The sequence below is a fragment of the Mastomys coucha genome, unplaced genomic scaffold (genome assembly GCF_008632895.1).
Source record: "Mastomys coucha isolate ucsf_1 unplaced genomic scaffold, UCSF_Mcou_1 pScaffold12, whole genome shotgun sequence".
Lineage (NCBI taxonomy): Eukaryota > Metazoa > Chordata > Mammalia > Rodentia > Muridae > Mastomys > Mastomys coucha.
In genome coordinates this window covers 29440571-29466601 of record NW_022196894.1, presented here as the reverse complement: position 1 = coordinate 29466601, position 26031 = coordinate 29440571, and the positions used below count along the sequence as shown (strand labels likewise).

Genomic DNA, 26031 nt, shown 5'->3' with positions numbered 1-26031 from the left:
TTTTAAAGATCTATTCACCACCATAAATGAGTACACTGTAGCTGTCCTCAGACGCACCAGAAGGGGGTGTCAGATTTCACTACGGGTGGTTGTGAGCCACCATGTGGTCGCCGGGATCTGAACTCATGACCTTCCAAAGAGCAGTTGGTGCTCTTACCCGCTGAGCCATCTCACCAGCCCACATTTTGAAATTCTTAACGTATGTTGACCTACTCAATGCCATCTCCCAGTTCCCTGAAAATAGTTAACTTTTCTCCAACGTTCCCAAGATTTGATAATTTCCAATGTCCTATCTTTAAGTCTGATGAGTCTTATGCCCGTTCAAATTTCTCTAAATCTTCCTACTAAATTTATTTCAGTAATTTCTTTTTATATCCAGAACTAAAAAGAAAAAAATTTATTTTAAATTATGTATCTTTGTGTTGTGGTGTGGGTATTTATACTTGAGTGCAGTGCATGTGAAGGCCAGAAGAAGGAATAAGTCCCCTGACTTGATTGCTCTCTAAGGGGAGTTTGTGCTCGTAGGGGTGAGCCACTGCTAGCCCCTCAGAACGTCAAGCTTTCTCTTTATTGATAATTCCAATTTGTTCAGATATACTTTTCTTGACTTTGACTTTTAGCTCTTTTACATATCTTTGAGGTATTATAAACATTATATAACACAAGGGTAGAAAGAGAGGACAACAGAGGTAAATATGAGCACTGAATAGTATGAGTTCATGAGTGTTACATGGAAACCTGTTATTTTTACTTAAGAACAATGAACCATACTAAAGTGGTTTTACAGACTGTAGTGAGTTTGATATCTGGTCTGTGTCAGAGATGTATTTGATTTTTCCTTTGAATGAGCCATTCTCTGCTGTTTCTCTGCATACTTTTGTTAAAACTTCACATCGGATTCTTATGATTCAGCAACTCTAGAGACTAATTTTTGCTGTTTTATTTAAAATTTAATTATTTATTATTGTAGAGCATTTCTGTACTGAGGCAGCTTGATATGAGGTGAAAATTTTACTCAGGTATTTTCCGAGACTGTGTCTTTCCACTGTCACGTATGATATACCTATAAATTCTATCCCTACATGTGATACCTTCAAATGTCTGGGCTGGCTACTAAAGTAAGAAAGGCAAAGTCAAGCAGGTGGAGTGGGTCTGGGGAAAGGCACTGGGGCTTTTAAAACTTTGACAATTACTTTGTAAGTACCTTATTACACTTCCAAGCCAGAAATAGCACTAGCCGGCATAGCCGTTGCTAGCAGGGTCTTTGTTATGTCCTTTGTGGCATCTTAGAAAATGTGCACAGACTGCTTGCTATGGAGCTTAAAAAAAAAATGGGAGCTGACATCACACTGAGAGCCAAAATTAACCTTTTAAACCAACCCTAGGAAGCTGTAAGGCTTCAAAAGACTTTTAAGTTCCAAAATAGGCTGAGCAGATAGATCTTGCCAGTGAAGCCATTGTGTAGGCAGGGTGGTTACTGGTGTGCTCATTACTTGGAGATTCTCTTTGATGTTAAGTCCAGTCTGTGCAACTCCTATACCCTTTGTTTATGCTGGACAAGTGCGCTACTCTGGACCATTAATCTCCTGATAGATTTTTTTGAGCTGTAGGTTTAAAAACATGGAGGTGTAGTGACTTACAGGTACAGCTTGAAACACTGTCACAAACCTATACACCCAGCACTCAGGTCTGACAGGTGCTGATCAGTGCTCTGGGACTCAGTGGGCCATCCTCATGGCTAGGTTTCATTTAGTTTTTGACAGCAATGATCAAACCTGGAATTGTAGTGTGTGTGTACTTTTGAGATCTTTTATTCAAATTATGTGACTCTCTTATGTGTTTGTATATAGCTGGAGACTGCTCATTATTCTTGCAGAATGTTTCATTGTGAAAACGTCATTATTGATGTATTCAGCTGGTGGAGGTCATTTTGGTAGTTTTTAGGTGGTGGCTATATGAACAGCACTTTTGCTGTCAAGAGAGTAAGCTTAATACAAGCAAGTATTTCTGTTGTATCTAGGAAGGAGAGTTCTAAGCTAATCATAAATTTGTTTTATGATCTTTTAAAGCTACTGTAAAATAACCAATGTAGATTCACCAAGTGACACTGGAAGACTCGAGTTGTTTCAGATGCTCCGTATTCCTGTCAAAGAAGTGCTCTTTTTCCATCTTCACCCTTCTGATGCACAGTTAGTAACATTATGATATTATGGCTTTCAGTTGTTTAAAGCCAGTGCCATACTGAGTGTGTGCCCTGTCTAACTTCTACTGGGTCACCTGTGTCAAATTTATAAAGACCACTGATGTATACTGATCACCCCTTTCTATTCTGATGTTACACGAAAATGCTTGATTTTGTTTCTTGATTATTCTTTTTCTCTCTCTTTCTTTCTTTTTTTGTTTTCGAGACACGGTTTCTCTGTGTAGCCCTGGCTATCCTCGAACTCAGAAATCCGCCTATCTCTGCCTCCCAAGTGCTGGGATTAAAGGTGTGCACCACCACTTCTTGGTCATTCTTAATGTTTATTGTATTTTCAAAGATCATCTTTCCCACTGATCACTGGTCTATGCTGAGTTGATAGTACACTGATTTCTCTTCTGGTTTCATTGAATTTATGGCTGACTTCCAATTTTTCTTCTTGTTTAAGCTTTTTTGAAACAGTATCTCTCTCACTCGGTAGTCCCAGCTGGTCCTGGATTTTCCGCAGGCCTCCTGAGCTCCACAGCCCTGAGATGGGCGGTTTGGCAACACGCCTTATGTTTAGTTTCATGTTTACAGGCTGTGTAATTTCCTTCACCAAAGACATGACATTAGGTTTGTCAGCTTTTATATGTAGTTCAAAACATTTATTAATTTTTCTGTTATTTCTTTTTTAATCTATTCAGAAGTATAATGCTCAGTTTCTAATATATAAGCATGAGTCATATTTTTATTATTAATTTCCAGTTTAATTTTGCTGTGGTCAGAGGATATTTGGTTTCAGTTATTTAAAAATTGTACTCCAGCAGACAGTTTGGTCACTGTCACATGTGTTTGAAAAATCAGTATGTATTTTGCATATGTTGAATACAGTACTTAGTGAGTTTCACTGTTTTAATGAACAGGATTTTTAGACCCACCGATACTAATTTTTGTTCTACTTGTTTTTATTTGTACTTTTTCTTTTTTTTTACTTAATTCTACTAAGAAAAACTACATTCATGTATGCAAATGTATGTATGTGTGTGGGGTGGGGTGGGTGGAGGTGTGGGGTCAGGGAGCAGTTTGCAGGAGTCCTCTTTTGCTGTGTGGATCCTGGATATTAAACTCAGGTCTTCATGCTTGGGTGGCAAATGCCTTAATGGAGCCATTTCACATCTCGTCAGCCAGGGAGCCACAATACATTTATCTTTTGAATGGTTACCATATAGCTGTGCTGCCCATTCAATAGTATAATGATGATGATTATCAGGGTGATGCTGATGATGTTAACATCACACAATACCTGCTAGGATAGGTATAAATACTACTGTCTTCATTTTATAGATGGAGAGAATGAGGACAAACAAGTAACTTGAGGCTGGCTGATGTGTGTTTAAAGGGAACACTCTAGACATTTACACTTACATAATATTTTCCATGGATTTGGGTTTAATAAAAATAGATATTGGGTAAAGCTGTGCAATCTGCAATCTCTTTATGGCATTTCCAGACACATCAAGGATACAATGTTTGCCCTAAAATAGAGAGAATAAAGAAGACAATTAAATAAATGGGTCAAATCTTTTCATTTATACCAAAGGAGTTTCCCACGGGTCACAATCTGAATTGTACTTCATTTAGATCCTTTTTACTTCAAGCAAAATTGTCATTTATTAGTAAATTTCAGAAGGGAAATTAAATGAAGACAATTATTATGAATAATTATTTTTCCATTCTCAAAGCCAAAAGGAATTAAAATACAGATCTCATATTCTTAGTTTTTAGAGACCAACAGCTTTTAAATGGGTAGAAAGATGGCTCAGCAGTTAAAGTATGCATTCTTCTTGCAGAGGATTTAAGTTCACAGTCCCCATGCTGGGTAGCCACCAGCTACTGGTCACTATGGAGTTAGGTAGGGTATCCAACACCCTTTTCTGACCCCACTGGGCACCTTTACATACTCACGTGTACAGACCCATACATATACACTCATGTATATATATATATGGGTTAAAATATACAAATAAATCAAAAGGGCACTAACGAACTTTATTTCATGAGATGGCATGACCAGCAGAAGGTGTAAGGACACATGGAGTGTGGCCTGCCTTGTACTCAGTAAACCTGGACAGCCTCACTATCACTATTCTTTAAAAACGTAGTTTTAGTTATGTACATGCCTGTGTGTATCCAAGGAAACCAGAAGAGAACAATGGATTGTCTCTCTGGAGCTGGAGCTATGAAGAGGCAGCTGTGGGCTCCCTAATGTGGCTCCTTGGTGAGAGTAGTATATACTCTTAAGCACTGAGCCATCTTCTAAGCCCTCAGGACTACTATTCCATGCTGCCAATCCTCACTTTATCGGGGTGGGGGGGGGCAGAGGATACCATAAACTGCAATTTGGAAAACCCAATTCTGGGTTTATGTAACTTTTCTGACAAATCTACTGACACAAAAGGTCATTTACATTTTATTATAGCTGTGTATTTCCAAGTTACATAGAAAAGTATATAATGAAAATTAAATAAATTTATTGGAATACTTAAACATCAGGTCCTTGGTTTCATAAAATACCTTGCAATTGAAAGATTAGAGTTTATGTTAAGAAATTATACTCAATTTAATAGGCATTTTTACAATCAAAATTAATACTGTAAAAGGCTCCAAACATACAAAAAAGTAAAGAAAATAATGCACTCACAGTATTAAAAAAGCTAACTTTTTTTTTTATGTATATGTGCATGTATGTAGGCCAGAGGCCGATATCAGGTGTCCTCCTTAATTGAGCTTCACTTTACTTTTAGAGACGTGGTCTCTTTGCACCTGAGGCTTGTCACCTATTGGCTAGACTAGTTGCCAGTCATTTCTGGGGAGCTTCCTGTCTTTGCTTCCCAGGATGTAATTAATGGATTAGCTCAATAGAAGGGATGCCTTACTGGAGGAAGCAGCTCATTGGAAATATGACTCTAAAGGGATTTCTATCTATTTCTACCCTCTCCTCCTCTTTGTGTCTCCACTATGGACTGAAACCTCTGAGACCATGAGCTAAAATAAACCCTTCCCTGTTTTTCTTCACAGTGAAACATGTTGGCTTCACTCTTTACATATATGTATTAGTTTTGCTATAAATGGCAGAAATAATATTCCTTTGGTCTGTATTACCCAAAGATAATCACAATATAATTCTAGCTGGTCACTTATGCTCCTTACTGAACAAGCAATAAAGAGTTGCTGGCTAAAGTTAAATCTAGGGCATGTATGATTTACTGAAAATGTCTGATTGCCGGTAGCTAGGCAACTTAGCCCTTGTCATTTCAGGTCTTGGTATTTTACTATTTTTGTGTTGGGTATGCATATTGAGCATGTGAATGCAGAGGGCAGAGGCCAAAGTTAGTGTTTTTGCTTTCTACCTTACTTGTTTTTTGAGACAGGGTTTCTCAGTGTAGCCTTGGCTGTCCTGGAACTCCCTGTAGATCAGGATGGCCTTCAACTCACAGAGCTCCATCTCCTGAGTACTGGGATTAAAGGTGTGCTCCCCACTCCATTCAATCTTACTCACAATTTAGGATAAGCTTGCTCACTGAACCCGATTACTGTTTATGGGGACTCGCCTGTGTCCACCCTGTTCAACCCCAACCTGCCAGGCTTTTACATGAGTACTGGAAATGGGAACACAGGTCCCCATTCTAACCAAAAGCACTGCACTTCATCCTGTGAGCCAGTTCTCTCTAGCCCTGATCTTGGCAATTTTGAAGAGTACAGATCATTCACTTCATAGGATATGCCTTACTTGGCTCAGCCTGCTGCTGACGATCAGAGGGCAAGTAACACATTTCTGGAATACCTCTGACAGGTATCCTGTTCTTAATTCATTTTATCAATAAGGTATGTGATATTTATTTTTCCCATTTCTAATGACAATGTGATTCCATTTAAGCTTCTGTCTGTTTAAAAGCTCTCCATTGTAAAATGATCTTTGTCTTTTTAACTGTTTTCAGGGTAGATACTTTCCTGGAATGTAAATAATCTTGTTTCTCACAAATGTCACATATTAATTGTGATTATTTTAATTTTTTTTTTTTTCGAGACAGGGTTTCTCTGTGTAGCCCTGGCTGTCCTGGAACTCACTCTGTAGACCAGGCTGGCCTCGAACTTAGAAATCTGCCTGCCTCTGCCTCCCAAGTGCTGGGATTATTATTTAAGTATTAAAATTAAGTAGTATGAGTCCCCCAGCTTTGCTATTTTACAAAACTGTCTAGCTATTTGTGATGGTTTTTAAATATCATTGTCAAAACTTGGAATCACCTGAAGGAGGAGCCTCACCTGAGGAAATCAGGTTGGTCTGTGGGCATGGCTATGGAGGGGATTGTTTGGACTGTTAAACGAGGTGGGAAGCATCGTCTTAAATGTGGGTAGCACAGTTTTACAGACTGGGCCCCGAACTGTATGAGAGGAAAGAAAGGCAGCAGGAAGCAAAGGTCTTGACTATGGACATGCTGTCATTAAGATGCTTTGAGCTCTTGCCACTCTGAATTCCCATCAATTAAAGGATCACTGGAATTATAAGATACATAAACCCCCAAGATGCTTTGATCAGGGCACTTATCATAATGACAGAAATGAAACTAAAGAACTATTCTAGAATTTTTTTTACATATAGTTTATAATTATGATATAAATTTCTAAAAAAAAAAAAGTCTGCTGGGAATTCAGGGATGTCTGATATGTGAGCTATATTTGTTGGGACCTTGGGAAAATGTTAAGGCCTATGTAGCTGTTACCTGGCTAGCTTGCCATTATAAGGAAACTTTCTAATGCCAAGATTGATTACATATTCTGTTATGTTCTGTGCCCTTGGAAACCAATCATGATAAAAATCAGTAGAATTGTTTTATATAGTTAGCCACAATAAGCTTGGACCGGAACCAACCACCCAACAGCACTTCCTGCACCTATGTGTAAGCTTTTATGGGGTTTGCTTTTTTTTTTGGTTTTTCGAGACAGGGTTTCTCTGTAGCCCTGGCTGTCCTGGAACTCACTCTGTAGACCAGACTGGCCTCGAACTCAGAAATCCGCCTGCCTCTGCCTCCCAAGTGCTGGGATTAAAGGCGTGCGCCACCACCGCCGGCTAGGTGTTTGCTTTTATAAGCTGTCCCTGGGATGGACACCTGTACCAATGTAAGAAACTACTTTTTTTTTTAAAAGATTTTATTTATTTATTTATTTATTTATTTATTTATTTATTTATTATTATAAGTAAGTACACTGTACCTGTCTTCAGACACCCCAGAAGAGGGCATCAGATCTCATTATGGATGGTTGTGAGTTAACATGTGGTTGCTGGGATTTGAACTCGGGACCTTCAGAAGTGCAGTCAGTGCTCTTGACCACTGAGCCATCTCTACGTAAGAAACTATTTGGAATAAGACTTCCATTTGAATAGTGGTCGAGTAAAGTTTAAATTCCAAAGACCTTCCTGGGAACTCATCATTTCTCAGGGACACTGGTGACCTTAGCCAGGACAAGGCCTTAGGATAACCATCCCCAGTTTTACGGATGAACATGATCATCTCATTCTCAGACTTGACAACCTGTTCTTAGATGAACTTTTCTAAGTCACTGAAAATCTAATATTTACTCAACTAAAGCAGTAATGTTAATAAGCTATCAAGGCTATGTCAGTTGTAGTATTTTTTTCAATACAAATAAAGTAAAGTAACCTTTATTAGAAACTCTCCTCTGGGTGGCCTGGTGCTTACCTTCTCTGCTACTGCTCTCACAGACTGAACGCTTGTTCCATACAGATGGTTGTTATACTGGCCAGCTTCAATGAATTTATGCTCCTGGATATCCTTCTCCATCTGTTCTCTTGAAGTCACAAAATGATAATCTCTTCCATCCACCTCATAGTCACGCTTTGGTCTAGTTGTATCTTCAATAAAAAAGAACTTGGGGAAGTGTTTAATATTTAAAAACAGAATAAATACATCTACTTAATTTATTCCTTTTAAAAGGTTTAACATACTACTTTTAAATCTAAAAAAGAAAATAAAATTGAGGAGGAAAGAATAATTAATAAAATAATTAACTATAGTCTTTAAAGCAGTTACATTTATTTCTACCAAACACGGTGACAGAAAATGTTACATAGTTTTAATTTGGGTTACTCACGAGGGACACAGGATCCAAATTTGTCAGGAAATTCTGAGATTAAGTCATCATTTACTCTGTCTTTCATAGGTCCTAATATGATGACTGGTCGGGTATAATTAACTACAAAAATAAACATATTAAAATGAATAAACACTTAAACTATACTTCAGCAGAGAACAAAACCATTCTGAACTATTATGAAGAATTCCTTCTTCATTCTTTCTCTATATTATGTTCTCAACTAAGTACTACTTTGTAAACAAATCCTGATTAAAATCTTAGAAATCAAGTTATAGTTAGCATCTTAAGACATTTTAATAGATTGCGAATACTTCATTATAATAGAAAACAAAGTATGATGTTGTATCGATGTTTTTTGAAGTTAAAAACAAGAAAGCAGAGGAAAGGAAACAGAAACCACTGGGTATAGGAAGTGATGTGATGGTACTGCGATCTAGAAAGACGAGCTAGCGAGTGTACAGTGGGTCATGCTGAAGGAGGAGGATCACTGGTAAGAATTACTTCAGTACTGTGGTTGGAGGGATGGAAAGGTAGATACAGTGAGCTAAGGGACACAATACCAACAAATCCCAGCCAATATAAAATGACTTGGTTCTAATATTTTATGGGTTTAATATTCTTATAGAAAATTTCTACATACAAGTTAAAAACAGCAAAATTCTGATGTAATATTTTTCATCTAATAGTCTGATTTTTTAAACTAAATATATTAATTTTATTTTCATTAATCTATTTATTATGATTAACTTTTCTGTGTGTGACATGGTATGTATGTGTAGAGGTCAGAGGATAACTTGTGGGAGCTGGTTCTCTCTCTACCATGTCATTTCTGGGGTCTCAACTGAGGTTGCAGCAAGCACTCTTTCCATTGAGCTATCTCATTGGCCCTGAAATATACTTTTTTTTTTAAAAAGATATTTTTATTTATATGAACACACTGTAACTATCTTTAGACACACATCAAAAGAGGGCATTGGATCCCATTACAGATGGTTGTGAGTCACCATGTGGTTGCTGGGATCCGAACTCAGGACCTTTGGAAGAGCAGTCAGTGCTCTTAACTGCTGAGCCACCTCTCCAGCCTGAAGTATACTTTTTAATAAGGTTATAAAATAAAACATCAACAAACTTCACAAACCTTCTTGTTGATTCACTGGCTCATAAGATAAAACATATTCTTCTTGACCACCTATTGGAAAGTTAAAGCAAGGTTAAGAAAATATGTAAAGACAGCTAATGCCAATGTAACCCTGTTCTACACAGCCCATCTAATTCCTTACGTGTAAGATATTAGAGTTTTCTGAGAAACAAACATGATATACCAAAAGGTACTTAGGTCATAAATATCCAAGGCAAGCCTCAGAACAAAAGGGGGAATTATTAAACCATAAAGGTGAATTTAATATATAAGACAAATACACTATTTTTCAGGTTAATGTTATGTATACATAATCAAGTTCAATGAAATCTTCATTTCTGCCTGGAGACTTAACTTCCTGGCAAGCTGCCCAAGTTTGATCCCTAGTACTATAAAAAACAAACAACAAAGCTGCCTCCCAATAGCAAAAAACAAAAGCAACCAAACCCCTTCATTTGGCATATACAATATTTAGAATAAGTATGTACTATGGCTGGATGTGGGACTGCTTGCCTATAATTCCAGCACTTGAGTCTCAGGCAGGAGGATTGGCATTTTGAGGTTGGCCTGGACCATGTAGGGAGACTCTGCTTAAAAAAAAAAAAAAATCAAAATCAGAAAAACCCAGTAAGTTGCTAAAGATACTGTTTTGTTCCAATTGAGTATATTTAGTTAAAGCTATATTTATTTATAATCTTGTTTTGGTCACAAAAGCACTTCAGAAGTTAGGGCATCTTAAGTTAAAAGAGTTTTGGAAATATTATGAATGAAAAAAAACCTATCAACTATATCTGAGCACCATGAAAATAACTGTATTTTTAACATGTATTATAAAAATATTCAGTGACTGAATGAAAGTAATGAAAACTGATAAAGGTATTTGGAAAATATTCTCTTTATCCTGAGTCTGTAACAACTCTACTGCCTTGTGATTGGGTTATGATTCGTGCACATCACTTGGCATGTGTAGCTGCTGGTGCTAAATCTCTAATAGTGGCACATACATCTATACTTGTTTGACACTATGTGTGCTTGCTTCTGATCTCACTATTGTGGTATCATAAAACACTTCATGAGCTGCCTTTTTTTTTTTTTTTATATTACTAATTTATCCAGGCATGGTGGCACATGCCTTTAATCCTAGCACTTGGGAGGCAGAGGCAGGTCTTTGACTTTGAGGCCAGCCTGTTCTATGTAGAGTTCCAGGACAGCCAAGGCTACACTTAGTGTCTCAAAAAACAAAACGAAACAAAAATTACTGATATAAAATATGGTTTACATACTGTAAAAACATGCAGTTGGATATTTCACAACTTAATAATTCATGCAAACGGTGAGAGAAGACAGTATATACTTTCATGACCTCTTTGTAGTCTAGACCACCACCCAACTATCCAGAGTGGATTCTGGTTATAAGCAAATAAAATGCTGAATTGAGAGAAATGATTTTCCCATTCTTCTTCCTCAAATCACATAGCTATCATGTAGAGATGTTTATCCAACAAATGAATGAGGGTTAAAAGTATATATTGCCAACATGAAATCTCTGGGACTTGTAAGAGGATTATTAACCTTTTGAGCAGCCATATTCATCTGTAATCAAGATTACTTTCATTTTAGACAGCAGTAAAAAAAGTTAAAAAAAAAAACAGTTTTAATTTTTAAGTTGCTACAATTGATATTCACATACTCTCCCCTCTTTCCAGATCCCATTTTGTATAGCTTAATTAATAAAAAGAATGTAACATTAAACACCAAGGGAATAAACAGTATTGCTTTTTTGCAATGGTTGCATAGAATAAAAAAGAAAATAAACTAATAATGACTTAGCATTACTAACAAATATCCTTTTAGTTCTTATGTTAGAAAACAAAACTACCAAAGAAAATAGGAAAATACAAGTTTATTCCCCAATAGATACTTTTTATAAGGTGCACACAAATCCACATACTAAGTATAGTATACACAAATAAGTTGGTAAATGGGTTTGTTTTCATTAAAACTTTGAAACCAGCCTTTCTGTATGTGGAATTTGAGGCCCCCTTAGCCAAAAGGCTTAGAGTAAAAATGTTTCAGATTTAGAGTTTTATGCATTTAAAAATATCTACACAGCCAAAGCTGGCTGAGCAACTCTGAGCTAAAACCTTCACACTGTCACATTGTTGCTATAGACTTGGGCTCTGGGTTGGAGACTCCACCTTCAGGTGGTTACCCTTTTCAAGTCTATAATTTTACTTGGCTCTTCCTGGCTAACAATCTTAGTAATCTGACTTTTAGTTTTTAGAGCATATCATTTAGGAAAAAGCCACTCATTAATATTACTTTTTTTTTTTAAACAAAAGAACAAGTAACATGAAACACTTACGGTAACTACTTTCACTATCGCTGGCATTAGAAGTTACGTGCTCTGAAATTGAAGGAAAATGAAAAGAAAATAAAGAAAACACAGTGTCATGAACTTAAAAGCTGATAAAAGCAAATTATCAAAATTAAACAAGGTGGTATTATAAATGTTGTGATACAAACCAAATATAACCACAGAATTTTTACAAAGCATTTTAGATTTTCTATAAAAAAAGTTAAATTTTCAACTAAATTAACATAAATTGTCATGGGAAAATACATGTAGTAAAAGAAACGGCTTATATTTCCAAAATTCTTAGCAAAAAAAAAAAAAAAAAAAAAAAAAAAAAAAAAAAACCAAGTAGAGCACAGCACAGATACAATGTAATCTTGTATTAGTCCAAACATACACATAAAATCCCAAAAGATAAAATAAATTTGGTACCAAAGGGGACAAGCTCCATTTGAGTAAATCCTGCTGGCAAAGGTGCTTTTGTCATTTACAAATAGGTCAGGTTTTACCAGAACATCTTTCATCTTAAGCCTATGTTTCAGCGGCCATCCAAAGCTGTGATGACAAGGGAGCAGGAGATGCTGAGGGAGACTACGTTCTAATAGGTCAGCAGTCCTTAGTAACTCCCCTTTGATAACAGACTACTTTGAAAACAAAACAACTCTCCCAACAAATATATAAAAAGCTGCCTAACTCTGGTCAAAAATGGCTCCGTTTATAACTTGATCACTCATAAGTAACAGGCATTCACCCATTTCTCAACAAATATCTTCCTTGAATAAAAGAGCAAAATTTTTATTCAAAAAAAAGAAAAGGAAAACTTTCAAGGACAGAGGGAAACCCAATTTTCTGTTAGGGAGAGAGAAGAGCAACAACATTTCAGGGAGGACAGTGTTTGAGGCTACAGTCAGCTGTGCCTGTTCTGGAAATCGACAGCTCTGCTGGAAGGTAGAACAGACCTCTTAAGAGTGAGAAATAAACCTGTTGATTTTAACCTGCAGAAGAAAAAGATATAATTCTCTAAAAAACTGTGTGTATGTGTGTGTGTGTGTGTGTGCGCGCGCACATGTGCACTGCGAACACACAAAAGGCCAGAGTCAGCAGCAAGCGTCTTTTCTGCTAGCTCCCCATCTTATTTTTGAGATTGCTTTTCATTAAGCTTGGAGCTCACTGACTGGTTAAGTCCAGCCAAGTCTGACAAATTCCTCCATTTTCACTCCCAAGGACTTAGGGTTACAGGTATGTGCCATTTCATGAGGCTTTTTTATTTTTCCTTGTTTCCTCTTAAACATCTGGTCCCCATTCACGTGAGAAAAGCACTTTGTTTCCTAGTCTTAACATGCAGACCTTTCTTAATCACAGGTTATATTTTAAATAAAGCACTTAAAAATTTAAAAATAGAATTAGGGGAGGGAAAGCCATTTTCTTCAGTGCCATTCTAAATTGCCCACCAAATGACCCTTCCCCACCCATGCTCAAGGAACCCTAATAAAGTCAGTGGGCTGTAAAAAGGAAACAAGAGACTATGAAAAAGAGACTTGTGGGAAGAAAAAAGGGTTCAGTGGGATCAGAGAGGATAATGGGGTGAAAATAACTAAAAGTTATATATGTATAAAACTGCCAAGGGGGCTGGAGAAATGGCTCAGTGGTTAAGAGCAAGGACTGCTCTTCCAGAAGTCCTGAGTTCAATTCCCAGCAACCACATGGTGGCTCACAACCATCTGTAATGGGATCTGATGCCCTCCTCTGGTGTGTCTGAAGAGAGCAATGGTGTACTCATATACATAAAATAAAGAAATCTTTAAAAAAAAAAAGAAAAAAACAAAAAACAAACAAACTATCAAAGAAAATAATGATTAAAAGAAACTGCCAGGGGATAAAACAGGAATTTGTAATGATTTTTTCTTACAACTTAAGAAACTTCAACAAAATAATTACACCTAAAAAGTAGAAATAGAATTGACTACTGTATGACAAGCACATGTAAAAACAGGTATTTTAAAGTTCACATTTATCTTTTTCTTTTTCCATTTTCATATGTGCGTATGAATGTTCTACATGTCTGTGGCTGTGTACCTGAAGGCCCCAGTGGATGCTGGCAGTCATCCCCAGCAGCTCTTCTACTTTTCAGTGAGGCCCGTGTCTCTGTCAGGCCTAGAGCACACTGACACTGCTGGTCTCTCTCGGTTGCCCTGGGGACCCTGTTTTTGTCTTTAGAGGCAGGCTGCCATACCCACCCAACATTTACAGGGTTCTGGGGTTCGAACCTTGCTCCTTATAGTTGTAGGGGCAACTGCTTTAACCACTGAGCCATCTCTTCAGCCCCACCTCCAGCCCTTTTAGTTAGCACATGGATTTCAATACAATCCTTTGAAATTCCCGAATGATATTCAATTTAACTTTAATTTATAAATTCTAATTGACCTGTTATTAAGACATTTCATGGGCAGTGGTGGTGCACGCCTTTAATCCCAGCACTTGGGAGGCAGAGGCAGGCGGATTTCTGAGTTCGAGGCCAGCCTGGTCTACAGAGTGAGTTCCAGGACAGCCAAAGCTATACAGAGAAACCCTGTCTTGAAAAAACCAAGACATTTCATTTTGCTTTAAACTGCTTTTACAACATTAATAATTCTAAATGTCTTCATTTATACCACTTTTTACCTATCCTATTTCTTTAAAATTTGTTATAAGAAATAGGAATGCCACAAAAACAGAAACTTCTGAAGTCTGTATTAGGACTGGCATTAAAACTTAGTTCTCTGCAGGACGAGAATAAATGGGTACGTAAGAGAGACAAAGCTAATTCATGCTGAGCTGGTGATTATGAAGCAGGTAGGTGAGTACTGCAAGGCTTATGCTTACTATCCTACCATTCACTGCATCTGACATACTATAGAAGAAAATGTTACTATTTTTTCTTTTGCATTCTACCTACTCACCTTGAGCTCTTTAAGACTGCTAAAAGTACACTGTAATAAACTTTTGTGGGTACTTTACATTTTCTGTATGTGGTTCCTCTATAATAAAACCTTGCTACTCAGAGGGTGGGCCTTAGACTAGGATAGTCACTGGCATTGCTTGAACTAACAAGAAAGGTAAAGTGCCCCTTCTCTAAAACCAATGTGTTGGGGCTGGGGCTATAGCTTAGAGGTACTGCACTTGCTTAACACACATGAAGAAGCGCATGCATGTTAGGTCCAAGTCCCAGCTCTGCCAGAATAAAAACAAAACAAAAACTTGAACATAATTTATCAAAGAAAGTTACACAGCTAATACATAGATTAAAAGGTGTTTACATTTACTTCCAACACAACACAACCAGACATGCTAAGGGAAGACAAGGATATGGAGCAGCCAGAACCATCTCCTGGGGTCAGGCATGTGGGTAGAAACATTCTGGAAAATTAATTGCCGGAGCAGTGATCCCTAGATATCCAAGGAAGGTTGTTTCCAGGACTCCAAGGTAACAGAAGTGGAAGATGTGAATGTCCCTTCATGAAACTTGTAGGATTTGTACGTATTTCCAGCTCTCCTCCTTTCCTTCCTAGGCAGAGCTTCAAGTAGTCCAGACTGTCTTGTAACAGGCAGCCAAGTCTGCCCTTAAACTCCTTCTCAAAGTGCCTAACATCCCAGATGCTGGGACTGTGGGTAGGCACAGAGCACCACAGTTGGCTCCCGTATACTTTGATCTTTTTTTGTTTTGACTCTGTAATACCCAATATAGTGCAAATAATGGATACACTGTGAGAAGGGAATTAAAGCTAACTCAGTATACCACTGGAGGCTGTGAAGTAAATAATGGTAAATGAAAGTGTTCTAGATAGCCCGAGAATTTGTGAAATGCAGGACACTGCAGGGGATGCCATTACTTCACGTCTGTTCATTTATTGCAGTGCTTTGCATATGTGGCAAATTCAAGTTTTATGTTTTGCAAATATCTGGACTTTTCTCCCCAAATATTTTCAACCTGCAGTTGATTCAATTCATAGATATGGAAACCATGCATATGGAGAGTCTATTTTGTAAAGCTCAACAAATATATATGCATGACCTAAAAATTTCTCCCCTTCCTACGTATTTCCTCAAAGAAAGGCATATATATGAATATCAAGAGATATGTACAAGAATATTCAAAACATTATTTGAAAGTGCTAAGCACATTCTGTTTGCACATCTGAAATGTGTAGCTGCATTTTTATTTTCTGTTTGTACTGTGAGCATTTTCCATGTCATTTGTGTGTTGGCCGGGATGATCTCGGTCTTCTTTTTGTTTGTTTGTTTGTTTTCCGAGACAGGGTTTCTCTGTATAGCCCTGGCACTCACTCTGTAGAGCAGGCTGGCCTTGAACTCAGAAATCTGCCTGCCTCTGCCTCCCAAGTGCTGGGATTAAAGGCACGCGCCACCACCGCCTGGTTGCTGGGATTTGAACTCAGGACCTTTGGAAGAGCAGTGATGGCCTTACCCACTGAGCCATCTCACCAGCTCCTGCCCTCTGTCTTCACAGTGCTAGATTACAGGGATGAGCCACCATGCCTGGTTCTTACTATGACTTGAAAGTGCCATATAATACTATAAGGATAAATTGTATTTCATTAACCATTTCCAAATTAAGACCCTAGAATGGCTCCAATACTTTTTTTCTTTTACTTCTAAAGAATAATAAAATTTATCTCCATTTCCAATTATATCCTGAGGATAATCTCCTTGAAATGGATTTAATGAGTTGAAAGAGGATTTTTTTTTTTTTTGAGAAAAGATGCATTAGTTTATAGTTGCAATCAGAGTACACTGAAAAGCTACTCTATGGAATGCTTCCATCATGAGTGTGTCTCCAGGAAAAGGTAAAACACATTACTTTGTATATGCTGACTACTGGGGAAATAATGTTTCCTGAGTACACACACACTTGTACCTGCTTATCTTATGAGAACAGCTGTCACAGCTAAGGGCTGCACTGTCTTCCCAAAGGCCCATAACTAAGGAACTGGCTCCAGCTAGGTGTGATCAAAAGGCAGTAGACATGGAAGAAGTGCAGCCTAGGGGGGCAGCCTTAGGGCACTGAGGGTATGACCTTCAAGAGGATCCTTGCCTTTCCCAGGCCTTTTCCATACTTTCTGGCACTAAGAGGTGAGCATCTTACTGAACCACTCATTGTACAACGATGTGTTGCCTCACTGCAAGCATTCCAAACAACAGAGCCAAATAACCATGGATGGAACTTCCAAACTGAGACAAAATGAACAATTGTCTTTATAAGCTGATTATCTTAGTTTTTTATTTTTTAGCTGTTGTTGTTAGTAACAGAAAGGCAGCATACTTGTATTATCCCTTGCCCAGCTCTCTAGTGGACAGCCTGCTTCTTATTGATTCATAAGAAACCTGTACTTGATGCAGATATATCCTTCCAGGTTTAGGGCTGCATGTAGGGTACCTTGGATACAAATTTAAGACCCCCATTGACCCTCTTATTTTAGGAAAAAAGTATTCCCTAAATTTTCTCTCTTCCCCATCACCTCCTCGTTCTCCTCTCTTTCCCACGTCTTCTATTTTTAAGATGCTTGGTGACTTCAAATGTAATCACATTTTACCTTTCTTCTCAAACGGTTCCTTCCTGGTAGGGTATGCATGTTTATTCTCTTTATTCCTTCCAAATGCTACATTGCCAATCTCAAGCAACTATTTGACATCTTACTTATAACAACATAAGCAAAAGCAAGTGTGGCTTTGGCACTTGAGAGCTTTGCACAAGTCTGTTTATATTAGTGTTTAAAACAAGAAGAAAGTAAACAGATACAAGAAACCCATGTGGTTATCTGAGGAAGTTTTTGAAGTATTTTATAAAATTGTAAATTGTAAAAGCAGAAAACAAATGTGTTTTTACACTGTGTGTTATCACTTCACTTTTGAGCACCCTGTCTACCTCTTACTGAGTTACGTTACCTTAGTCTTATTTTGAATCAGCATATATTTTAGTGAAGTCGTAAGTAATGTCCTGATGTACCCTTCTTCCAGTATTTCCTCTATGATAACAAACAGCCAGTAATGCTTTATGTGTTTGTTTTATGTGATAACCTTCTTTATACTCACTTTTAGCGTTCTACTGGTATTTTTCTGTTTCTTCAGTATTTTCTGAATAAAACCTTGACCTTTAGGTTGCCAAGTTAATAAATTCTTTTAATTCCCATGAAATGAAGCAGCTAGTCATTAATTCAGTGAATTATAATATACTATGTAGAAAATTAAATCTTTCCCCAAGTGACACTGCCTGATAATCTTTATTTTTCATAAATTTTCCTTAAGAAAGTTTCTGTTTCCAATCAGAGGCACAGGGCAAGGTATAATCATATATAACTATAAAATATGGGATCCATAATTATATACAGCAGTATCAATGAGATTCAAAAATTCCAAGTTGATTCATATAACCTCTAAAACATATCAACCTCAAGATAAATCCCAGAGTACTGGTAATCTATGGAGGATATTTTCCAGTTATTTAAGGTTCTCATTGATATTTTTTCCAAAGTGTAAAACATTAAAAGGAAGTTGCTGCCAGTGATAGGAAATCTGTGGCATCTACCAACTGTATTTTTTAATTAAAAAATTTATATACAATATATTTTGATCATGTTTTCCCTCTACTTCATGTCTTCTCAGACCCTTTCCATCTCCCTACCTACCCAACTACCACAACACAAACAAACATGAAAAAGAGCAGAGCGGACCCAGAGCAAAGCCTGCCTAGCGGAGGGTCTCTATATTAACACACTCTCTTCAGATCAAAGTAAAAGTATCTATATATCATATTTATTATTTAATGATAAAATTCTTAGAATGTTAACTAGTTACTACAAGAAAGTTTTCAAAATGCTTAATAATTTAAATGAAATAAACAATTCAACAAATAATTTAGCCTGAATGTTTATTTCTATGAGTAGAGATCACCCAAATTAGTAGTATTTGATGACTTTTCATATTTAAGCAGTTTGAAAATACTCAAATTTAAAACAGCCTCTCACTCAGCAGACCAGGCTGGCCTCACACTCCTAATGTCAGTGATGGGATTCCAGGCATGGGTCACCATGCTTGCCTCTTACTCTACTATTTATTAGATTCCTTCTACATATCAGAATCTACTAATCTTTATACAATGACCAATCAGTTAGTTGAGAGTTAAGAACAGCAAAACCAGGAACAACAAATCCAAACAAATAAGCTCTTGGCTAAGGGAGAAACAATTACACTGTGCTCTACAATGCTGCTTATAATCTGAAAAGGATATCCCATTTCCCCTAGTCTGCTGCTTGAACTTGATATCTACCTTATACTTTCACATTAAAGCAAGGGTTTTCTAACACATAATTGTAGTGATTTAAACTTGTTTTTAAAAGGAAGACACAAAACTCCAAAGCTGTACATGTCGATATTCTAGTATGATGGGCAAGTGATATTATTAAAAAAAACAAACAAACAAAAACAAAAACAAAAAACTTTAAAAAAGGCTTTACTTAAAAATTTTCTAGAAAAAGTAACTACCAGAAAAATTATGAAATTCAAAATGTAACTGAGTTTTTCAAGTGGCATGTTAAATTGGGAACACAAGAAAACAAAAATTGTATCATAGAAGTTAAAATGACTAAAAGCCATCTAAAGCACACACCTCCTCATGCCAGAAAGGCACTACTGTGAACCTCGGAATGCCCCTGAATAAGGTAGGAGGCTAAAAAATAACTTGGGAGTATTTTGATCACTTACTCAGGCCTTTTGATCCCATGTCGTCAGGGATCTCCTGTAGAGAGTAGTCCCCAGAGAGCAAGCAATAAAAAGATAATCAAAGAAAATAGTTGTCAGTGATGCATAGAATTGGTGCTACAATAAGAGACAGTTCCAAGACCATTACAGGTACACACAGCTTACAAAGCACACTTGTAGATTTTTCAAAGTTTAGAATGATCTACCAACTAAATGTTATCCACACAAAGGATGAAAACTGGAGCTTAGAGGTTAATTAGAAAAGAAAGGCAAATTTTCAGGCCATTTTGATATTTTTCAAGTAAAATTTATACTGTCTATATTTAATGATGAAACAAGACAAAATGGAATGATTCCAGATGATCTAGTATCAGAAACTTTATTTATAAATCAGCTACCTTCATTTTTTTTCCTCAGAAATACTCTTTGAATGTGTAAATGTTAAGTGCTTCTTATATGAGCCCTGACTTCAAAGAATTGTATTGATTTTTATATGTTATAAACAGATAAGATACGGTTCAAGAATTTCTAGGTGCCAGAAAAGTTAAGACTGGCATACAAATTAATTTGTGTGTATTAAATTTCCCTGGTGAAGAGAATCAGTAACCTGTTGCAGCTCTTGAAACTGTCTCCATGGTAACAGCCAACTGCAGGGCATTAGGTCCCTCTACGTTCTATTATCAGTTGACCAATGGATCCACATACTTACGGTCAGCATCACTCGTTTCCTGTTCACTCTGGTCCTTGTTCTTGTAGAAGGGAAATTTTCGGGAAAAGAGGTTCTTTTTACGCTTGTCATTGAATGACTGCTGAAGAAGAGAAGGAGGGGCAAAACAAAGGGGTGTCTACTTCTGTGTGCACAAAGGCCCAGCCTAGCAGCTGCGGAAGCTGACTCCTGGGACCACACTTTGCATGCAGTTTGCATGAATTTTATACTGTTGACATGAAAAATGGATTTCTAATTTTGTGTAAGGTTTTATAATTCTATTATTTTTGTAAATGGTAAATATTAAAATTTTAGATCACATTCAGCTTTATCTTAAAGAATAAATGCTACTTGACAAAAATGTTAAAAAGGGTTAATCAGATTATTATTATAGTATAAACCAAGCCAATATTTATTTCTATGACTATATATTTTCCTAAATACATAGTCAGAAATTATGAAATTTCTGAGGTACAGTATAGATAGGTGATACTATGTTATTTTCAGCATTCAATTATCTTTCATGTATTAAGTAGCAATCTTGATTTTACTTTGTCCTAATTACCTAATTATACATTTTCTTCTATGCCTTTTATTTGTGGCTACAATAAATTAACACAATAGCCAATATTAACAAAGCAAACCTGAATAATTATGGGGACATTCCTAATTAAAAGAATTTCTTTTCATTTTTTTTTTGTTTCAAGAGAAAAGGTAAGTGCTGACTTCGGTGACATACAAATGGAAAGACATTTGTTCAGTCACTGATTGGAGCTCGCGAGGCATGAAGGACAATGACATTTACTGCAGAGGAAGAGCCCCCAAGCAAGTCTTCTGTTCTCGACTTAGTGGAAATGACCTTACTCACCAGTGACATTAAAACCAATTATCTGAAGTGGGGATATATGAAGAGATTTTTGGAAGGCAGTGTTAGGGATGGCAAGTGCTTCACCAATAAGCCACACCACTAGCCCCAAAGATAGAAATTCTGTTTTGATTTTTCAAGTTGAACTGTGCCTGAAGATGCTACACCAGCCCTTTACCATCCACCATTTACTTCCCAGGGCTTCCAGGTTCTGTTGGTCAATCAGTGGACTACTTCAGAAATGAATAATTCCCAAGTCTTAAGTTGCCTATTTTTTAAAAACTTGATATGAATATCATTATGAAATACTATTCTACACTGGCTTCAAGCTACCCAGGATGTGTATTATTTTTCTGCCCAGTGTATCTACTTTGTATACCTTACTGACTCAGGAGTATCTGGGTAGCCATCTTTGTTATCAGATTGACTGTCTTAGTATCAATCTGTTTATGTTAAAGTAAACATCATTTTATTTAATGCACTAAAGCACAAGAGTAGCAATAATGGCTATCCTATTGTTATAATTATTGTGTTATTATTAATTTCCTGTGCTAATTTGTAAATTACATTTGTCACAGACATGCATCTATAAGAGAAATGCAGCACACATGGATTTTGTCTTATCCATGGATGGCTTCAGGCACCCACTATAGTCTTGGAATGCACTTTACTCAGGGGAGTGGGCATTACTGTCTATCACTGGGAGCATGTGAACACCAATCTATATTGTGTGTCCTTATTTATAATCATGTGGTGCGAACACTTAGGGAATCATTATAAGTGAAGTTAGATGAGTAAATTCATAAACTAGACAAATTATCTTAGAACACGAAGGTGAAGAGCTAGAGAAAAGAGAACTCTTAAGTAGAAGCTGAAACTGCTGCTGCTGAGGAGTAGGCTGCAAAGTCTGGTTCGGTAGCTATTTTATAAGCTGTCAAGTAGCATCATGTGGTTAAAAACACTTGCTGGAGTCTAAATTTTAGAAAGGAGAAAATTTAAGTTTTAGCAGGAAAAAAACCCTAATCTTTCTCTCTCTCTCTCTCTTTCTCTCTCTCTCTCTTTCTTTTTTTTTTGCATGAGAAAGACTGGCTTAAGCTTGTGGTCCCCCTCACCCCCCCAGACAAGGTTTCTCTGTGTAGCCCTGGCTGTCCTTGAACTCAGAAATCCACCTGCAACTGCCTCCCAAGTGCTGGGATTAAAGGCCTGCGCCACCACTGCCTGGCTAGCTTGTGCTTTTTAATAAAATTGATTTTTATCTTTTTTAAAAAGGTTATTTACCCTGTTTACTGCATATATAGTGGTCAGAGTCAGTTTCCTAGCACACAACCAAAGAAACATGTAGTTTAAAATGTTTTGATTTTTGTTATCTTTCCAGTTAGCCAAAATGAGATATTTCAAGAACACTGTAATACAGGATAGAAAGATGTGTGTTAGTTAAGAAATGTATTAACTATACTAATTTAATATCACCCAGGTGAAGAACTTATTAAAAGTGCAAATATAAGTAGTATAAGCAAACAATTTAAAAAAGTGTATGGAAAATACAAAACTCAAGAGATATGAAGAAAAATCTTGTTTTTTTGTATTTTCAATAAAAATTTTTTAATTTTTAAATATCATTGTCATGTTGTAATAAACATAAATGATACAATGCCACAAATTCATGATAAGTATATTAAACACACAGACATATAATCTCCAAATGTAGCATTTCAAAAATAGCCAAATGAGTGCTAAAAATGTTAATGAGGAACTGAAATGTTAAAGGTCAGTATTGAAAAAAAGTTTGCAGGTCATCATGTACAGAAAGGAAAGGAGGAAGGGAAAATATTACAGAAAGAAGTGCAGTTCTGTATCAATGGCAAGCGTATTTTTACCCCACTCAGTACCATGCATACTTCTGGTGCTGTGTTAGAACACAGTGACTGTGTACAAAGTTGGTTACAGTCAACAAACAAAGACTAAGATTTAAATGTCGTTAATTAAGTTAACTTCTCACAGAATGAAAGGAAAGTTAAAACATGCATCCTCTTTTTTAATTCACTGATAATTTACTCTACTGACTTCTTTTTAAATACACATATAAAACAAGTACAGGAAACACTAAATTATTTAATATCCTGAGTAGTTACTTGGAAGTTTTCTTCCAATAAAATTTTTTTAACTTAAATATTGCTTCAGATTATAAGATATAATTATGATTGTGAATTTTATAGAAATTTATCACCTTCAAAAGTTGTATTCTATAAAATTTCTGCAGATTTAATTTCCTTAACATATTAAAGCTATAAGCACCGAGTGCCTGACGTCTGATGTCCAGTGATGGTAGTGTACAGCAGTCACTTGCTGTAAATGTGTTCATTTCAAGTATAATAAAAAGCTTATAAAATTTGCTTCAGATAAAAAACAAACAAACCCAAAGATATAAACATTATAAAAAGCATTTCAATGCACCATGTGCAAAAGTTCTTTCTTCAGGCTTACTTAAGAACATTTCACTGCAGGAGGTTATGGGTAATGAGGAATTGTGTACATAGTATAACTGAAACCTGTACTATCTTACTCATCTATCAGCATGTTATATTTTCACACATCCAAACAGTTTTAAACTAAATGGGAAAAACAAACATCTAAATACTTAAGAAACTTGATACATTTTCCCACTATGTATATAACTTCTTTTGACTTTCTTGATTCCTGGATTATAGCTTTGTGTTGATCTTAACATCAAAAATTGGATTCCAGTAAGAAATTTATTAAGGGATGAAGGAGATACAGAACAAAGACCTCTTTACATGGCTTTACCTGTAACAACTTGTCAACTTACACTATGACTTAAATTAAAAAAATACCTGCCCAACACCCAACCCTCCTTAATGACAGGGTCTTAGTATATAACCCTCAATAACCTGAGATTCACTATGCAGAGCAGGATGGCCTGAAGCTCACAGAAATCTGTCTGCCTCTGGCTCCTAACTGCCAGCATGCTCAGCGGGTAATATTTAATGGAAGTTTACAAGCATGCTTGTTGCCTATCTGCTTCTCTGTGTCTTGGGATTACAAGTATGCATCATCAACTCAGCTAACACAGTCTAGTTTAACCACCGAAGCAAAATTCATATCATCTATAAAAATAATACTGATCAAAAGTTACTAAGAATCTATCAAATGACATAATCTGAAAAGGCTGCAGAATAGGTACTGTATAGTGAGTGACTACTCCTGTTCTAATCTGTGGCAAGAGCTGTTCATAGTTAATTCTTACTGTAAGTCTTTTCATTTTAACAATAGAGCCAAAATAAAAATGATGGAAATGTACAAGATTTCATATACTCACCCCTTTATCTCCTCTCGTTTTAGAATTGAATTTGACCGTTTTTAATCGGGCTCGTTCTTTCTTCTCAACTCTGTCAAAGTAGAGAAGGTTACTGTCTTTGTTACTGGAGACTGAATGCTAAGCCTTATATGTATTAGACATATTTCTAGCACTAAGTCCTGATTTCTAGAATTTTTATTTCTGTTTTTAAGTTGGAGTTTTATTATGTGTCCAAGTGACATAAAAATGTTGATTCAAAACCTTATCTTAGCCTTCTGAGTAGCTAGAATTTATAGGTCTATATTACTATTCCTGGTTATATTTCTTAAAAATTTTTGTATATACATGTATACATGGAAATTAAATGTCAATGTTAATATCTTCCTTACTTGCTCCCCATCATTAAAAAATACATTTAATTATATGTATTATGTATGTATGTATTATGTATATATGTATATATGCACGTACGTATGTATGTATGCATACCTGTGTGTAAGGATGGACAAGTGTGTAGGTACCCAGGAAGGATAGAAGAGTTAGATCCTCTAAGAACTAAAGTCATAAGCATACATGACTTAAATGTTGGGATCAAACTTGGGTCCTCTGCAATACTTGCTCCTAACTATTGAGCCATTTCTTCAGCTCCCATCCTACTTTTTTAAGGCAGGTTTCCCACTAAGTCTACAGTTTACCAATTTGGCTAAGCACACTCCAGAGATGGTCCTTTCTGTTGGAATTCCTGGCATGTACTGTCCTAAATCTGACATTTTATGTGGGTGTGACACTCGTGTGGCACTTTATAAACCAAACCACCTCACCAGTCCTTAGTAAGTCCAACACAATTAAGAGCCTTGCTTGACACCACTTAATTCTAAAATTCCTCAAACTTGCAGGTAAATGATTCTCCACTTACTGTGAAGTAAGAAACCTCTTGAGAAGTACCAAATCACAGTACACACTTACACGCACCCAGCTCCATAATCACACTGAACACAGTCAGACATCATTTCTGACTTTAGTCAGAGTCCAGGAGTCCTTCTTTCTTTTTTTCTTTTAAATACTAGCTTAGCATAGAACATATATGATGAAAATAAAGCTAGAGGGAGAAAGTAAATGTAGCAAAACTCAACAACTTGGATGTATATTATATTATCTTGAAAATTTTTGTACTGTTCTGTAGCTCAGAAATATAAAACCATGTGGAAAAAAGTTTAATTCCAACAATCTATATGTATGAAGATATAATAGTCTACAAGTCGGAGTTTGAAAGTGTTTTGGAAGGAGAACAACAGGTAACCCTCCTTATGTCTCTGAAGGTGAAAGGTAACTTTGGGAACAGGTTCACAGATGTCAGAAGGACTTTAAATAATGTTGAATTTTAAATCTTCTTGTATCTATATACTGAGCATGGTGGCTTATTCCCATAATCCCTATATGCAAGAAGCTGAGGCAGGAGGATTATTGTGAACTTGAGGTCAGTCTGTTGTGATAGAGTGAGTGAGTTCTAGCTAGGTTGGGCTACAGTCCTGTTTCTCAAAC

General features: G+C 36.5%; 1 protein-coding gene across 15 annotated transcripts in view; it reads right to left on the bottom strand.

Moving 5' to 3' along the window:
* Dlg1 (discs large MAGUK scaffold protein 1) overlaps positions 1-26031 on the bottom strand; it is a 204817-nt gene that overhangs the window by 7017 nt on the left and 171769 nt on the right. For 4 of the 15 annotated variants that reach the window (XM_031363610.1, XM_031363623.1, XM_031363625.1 and 1 more), the window contains 8 exons: positions 24511-24580; positions 20312-20411; positions 11860-11901; positions 11067-11102; positions 9495-9545; positions 8354-8455; positions 7942-8114; positions 3608-3717 (listed from right to left, as the gene is read on the bottom strand). In XM_031363610.1, coding sequence (XP_031219470.1) covers positions 3608-3717; positions 7942-8114; positions 8354-8455; positions 9495-9545; positions 11067-11102; positions 11860-11901; positions 20312-20411; positions 24511-24580 — 684 coding nt within the window. Of the gene's footprint in view, positions 1-3607; positions 3718-7941; positions 8115-8353; positions 8456-9494; positions 9546-11066; positions 11103-11859; positions 11902-19605; positions 19640-20311; positions 20412-24510; positions 24581-26031 lie in introns of all 15 variants that reach the window. The other 11 variants (XM_031363614.1, XM_031363618.1, XM_031363621.1 and 8 more) reach the window with 5 other exon arrangements.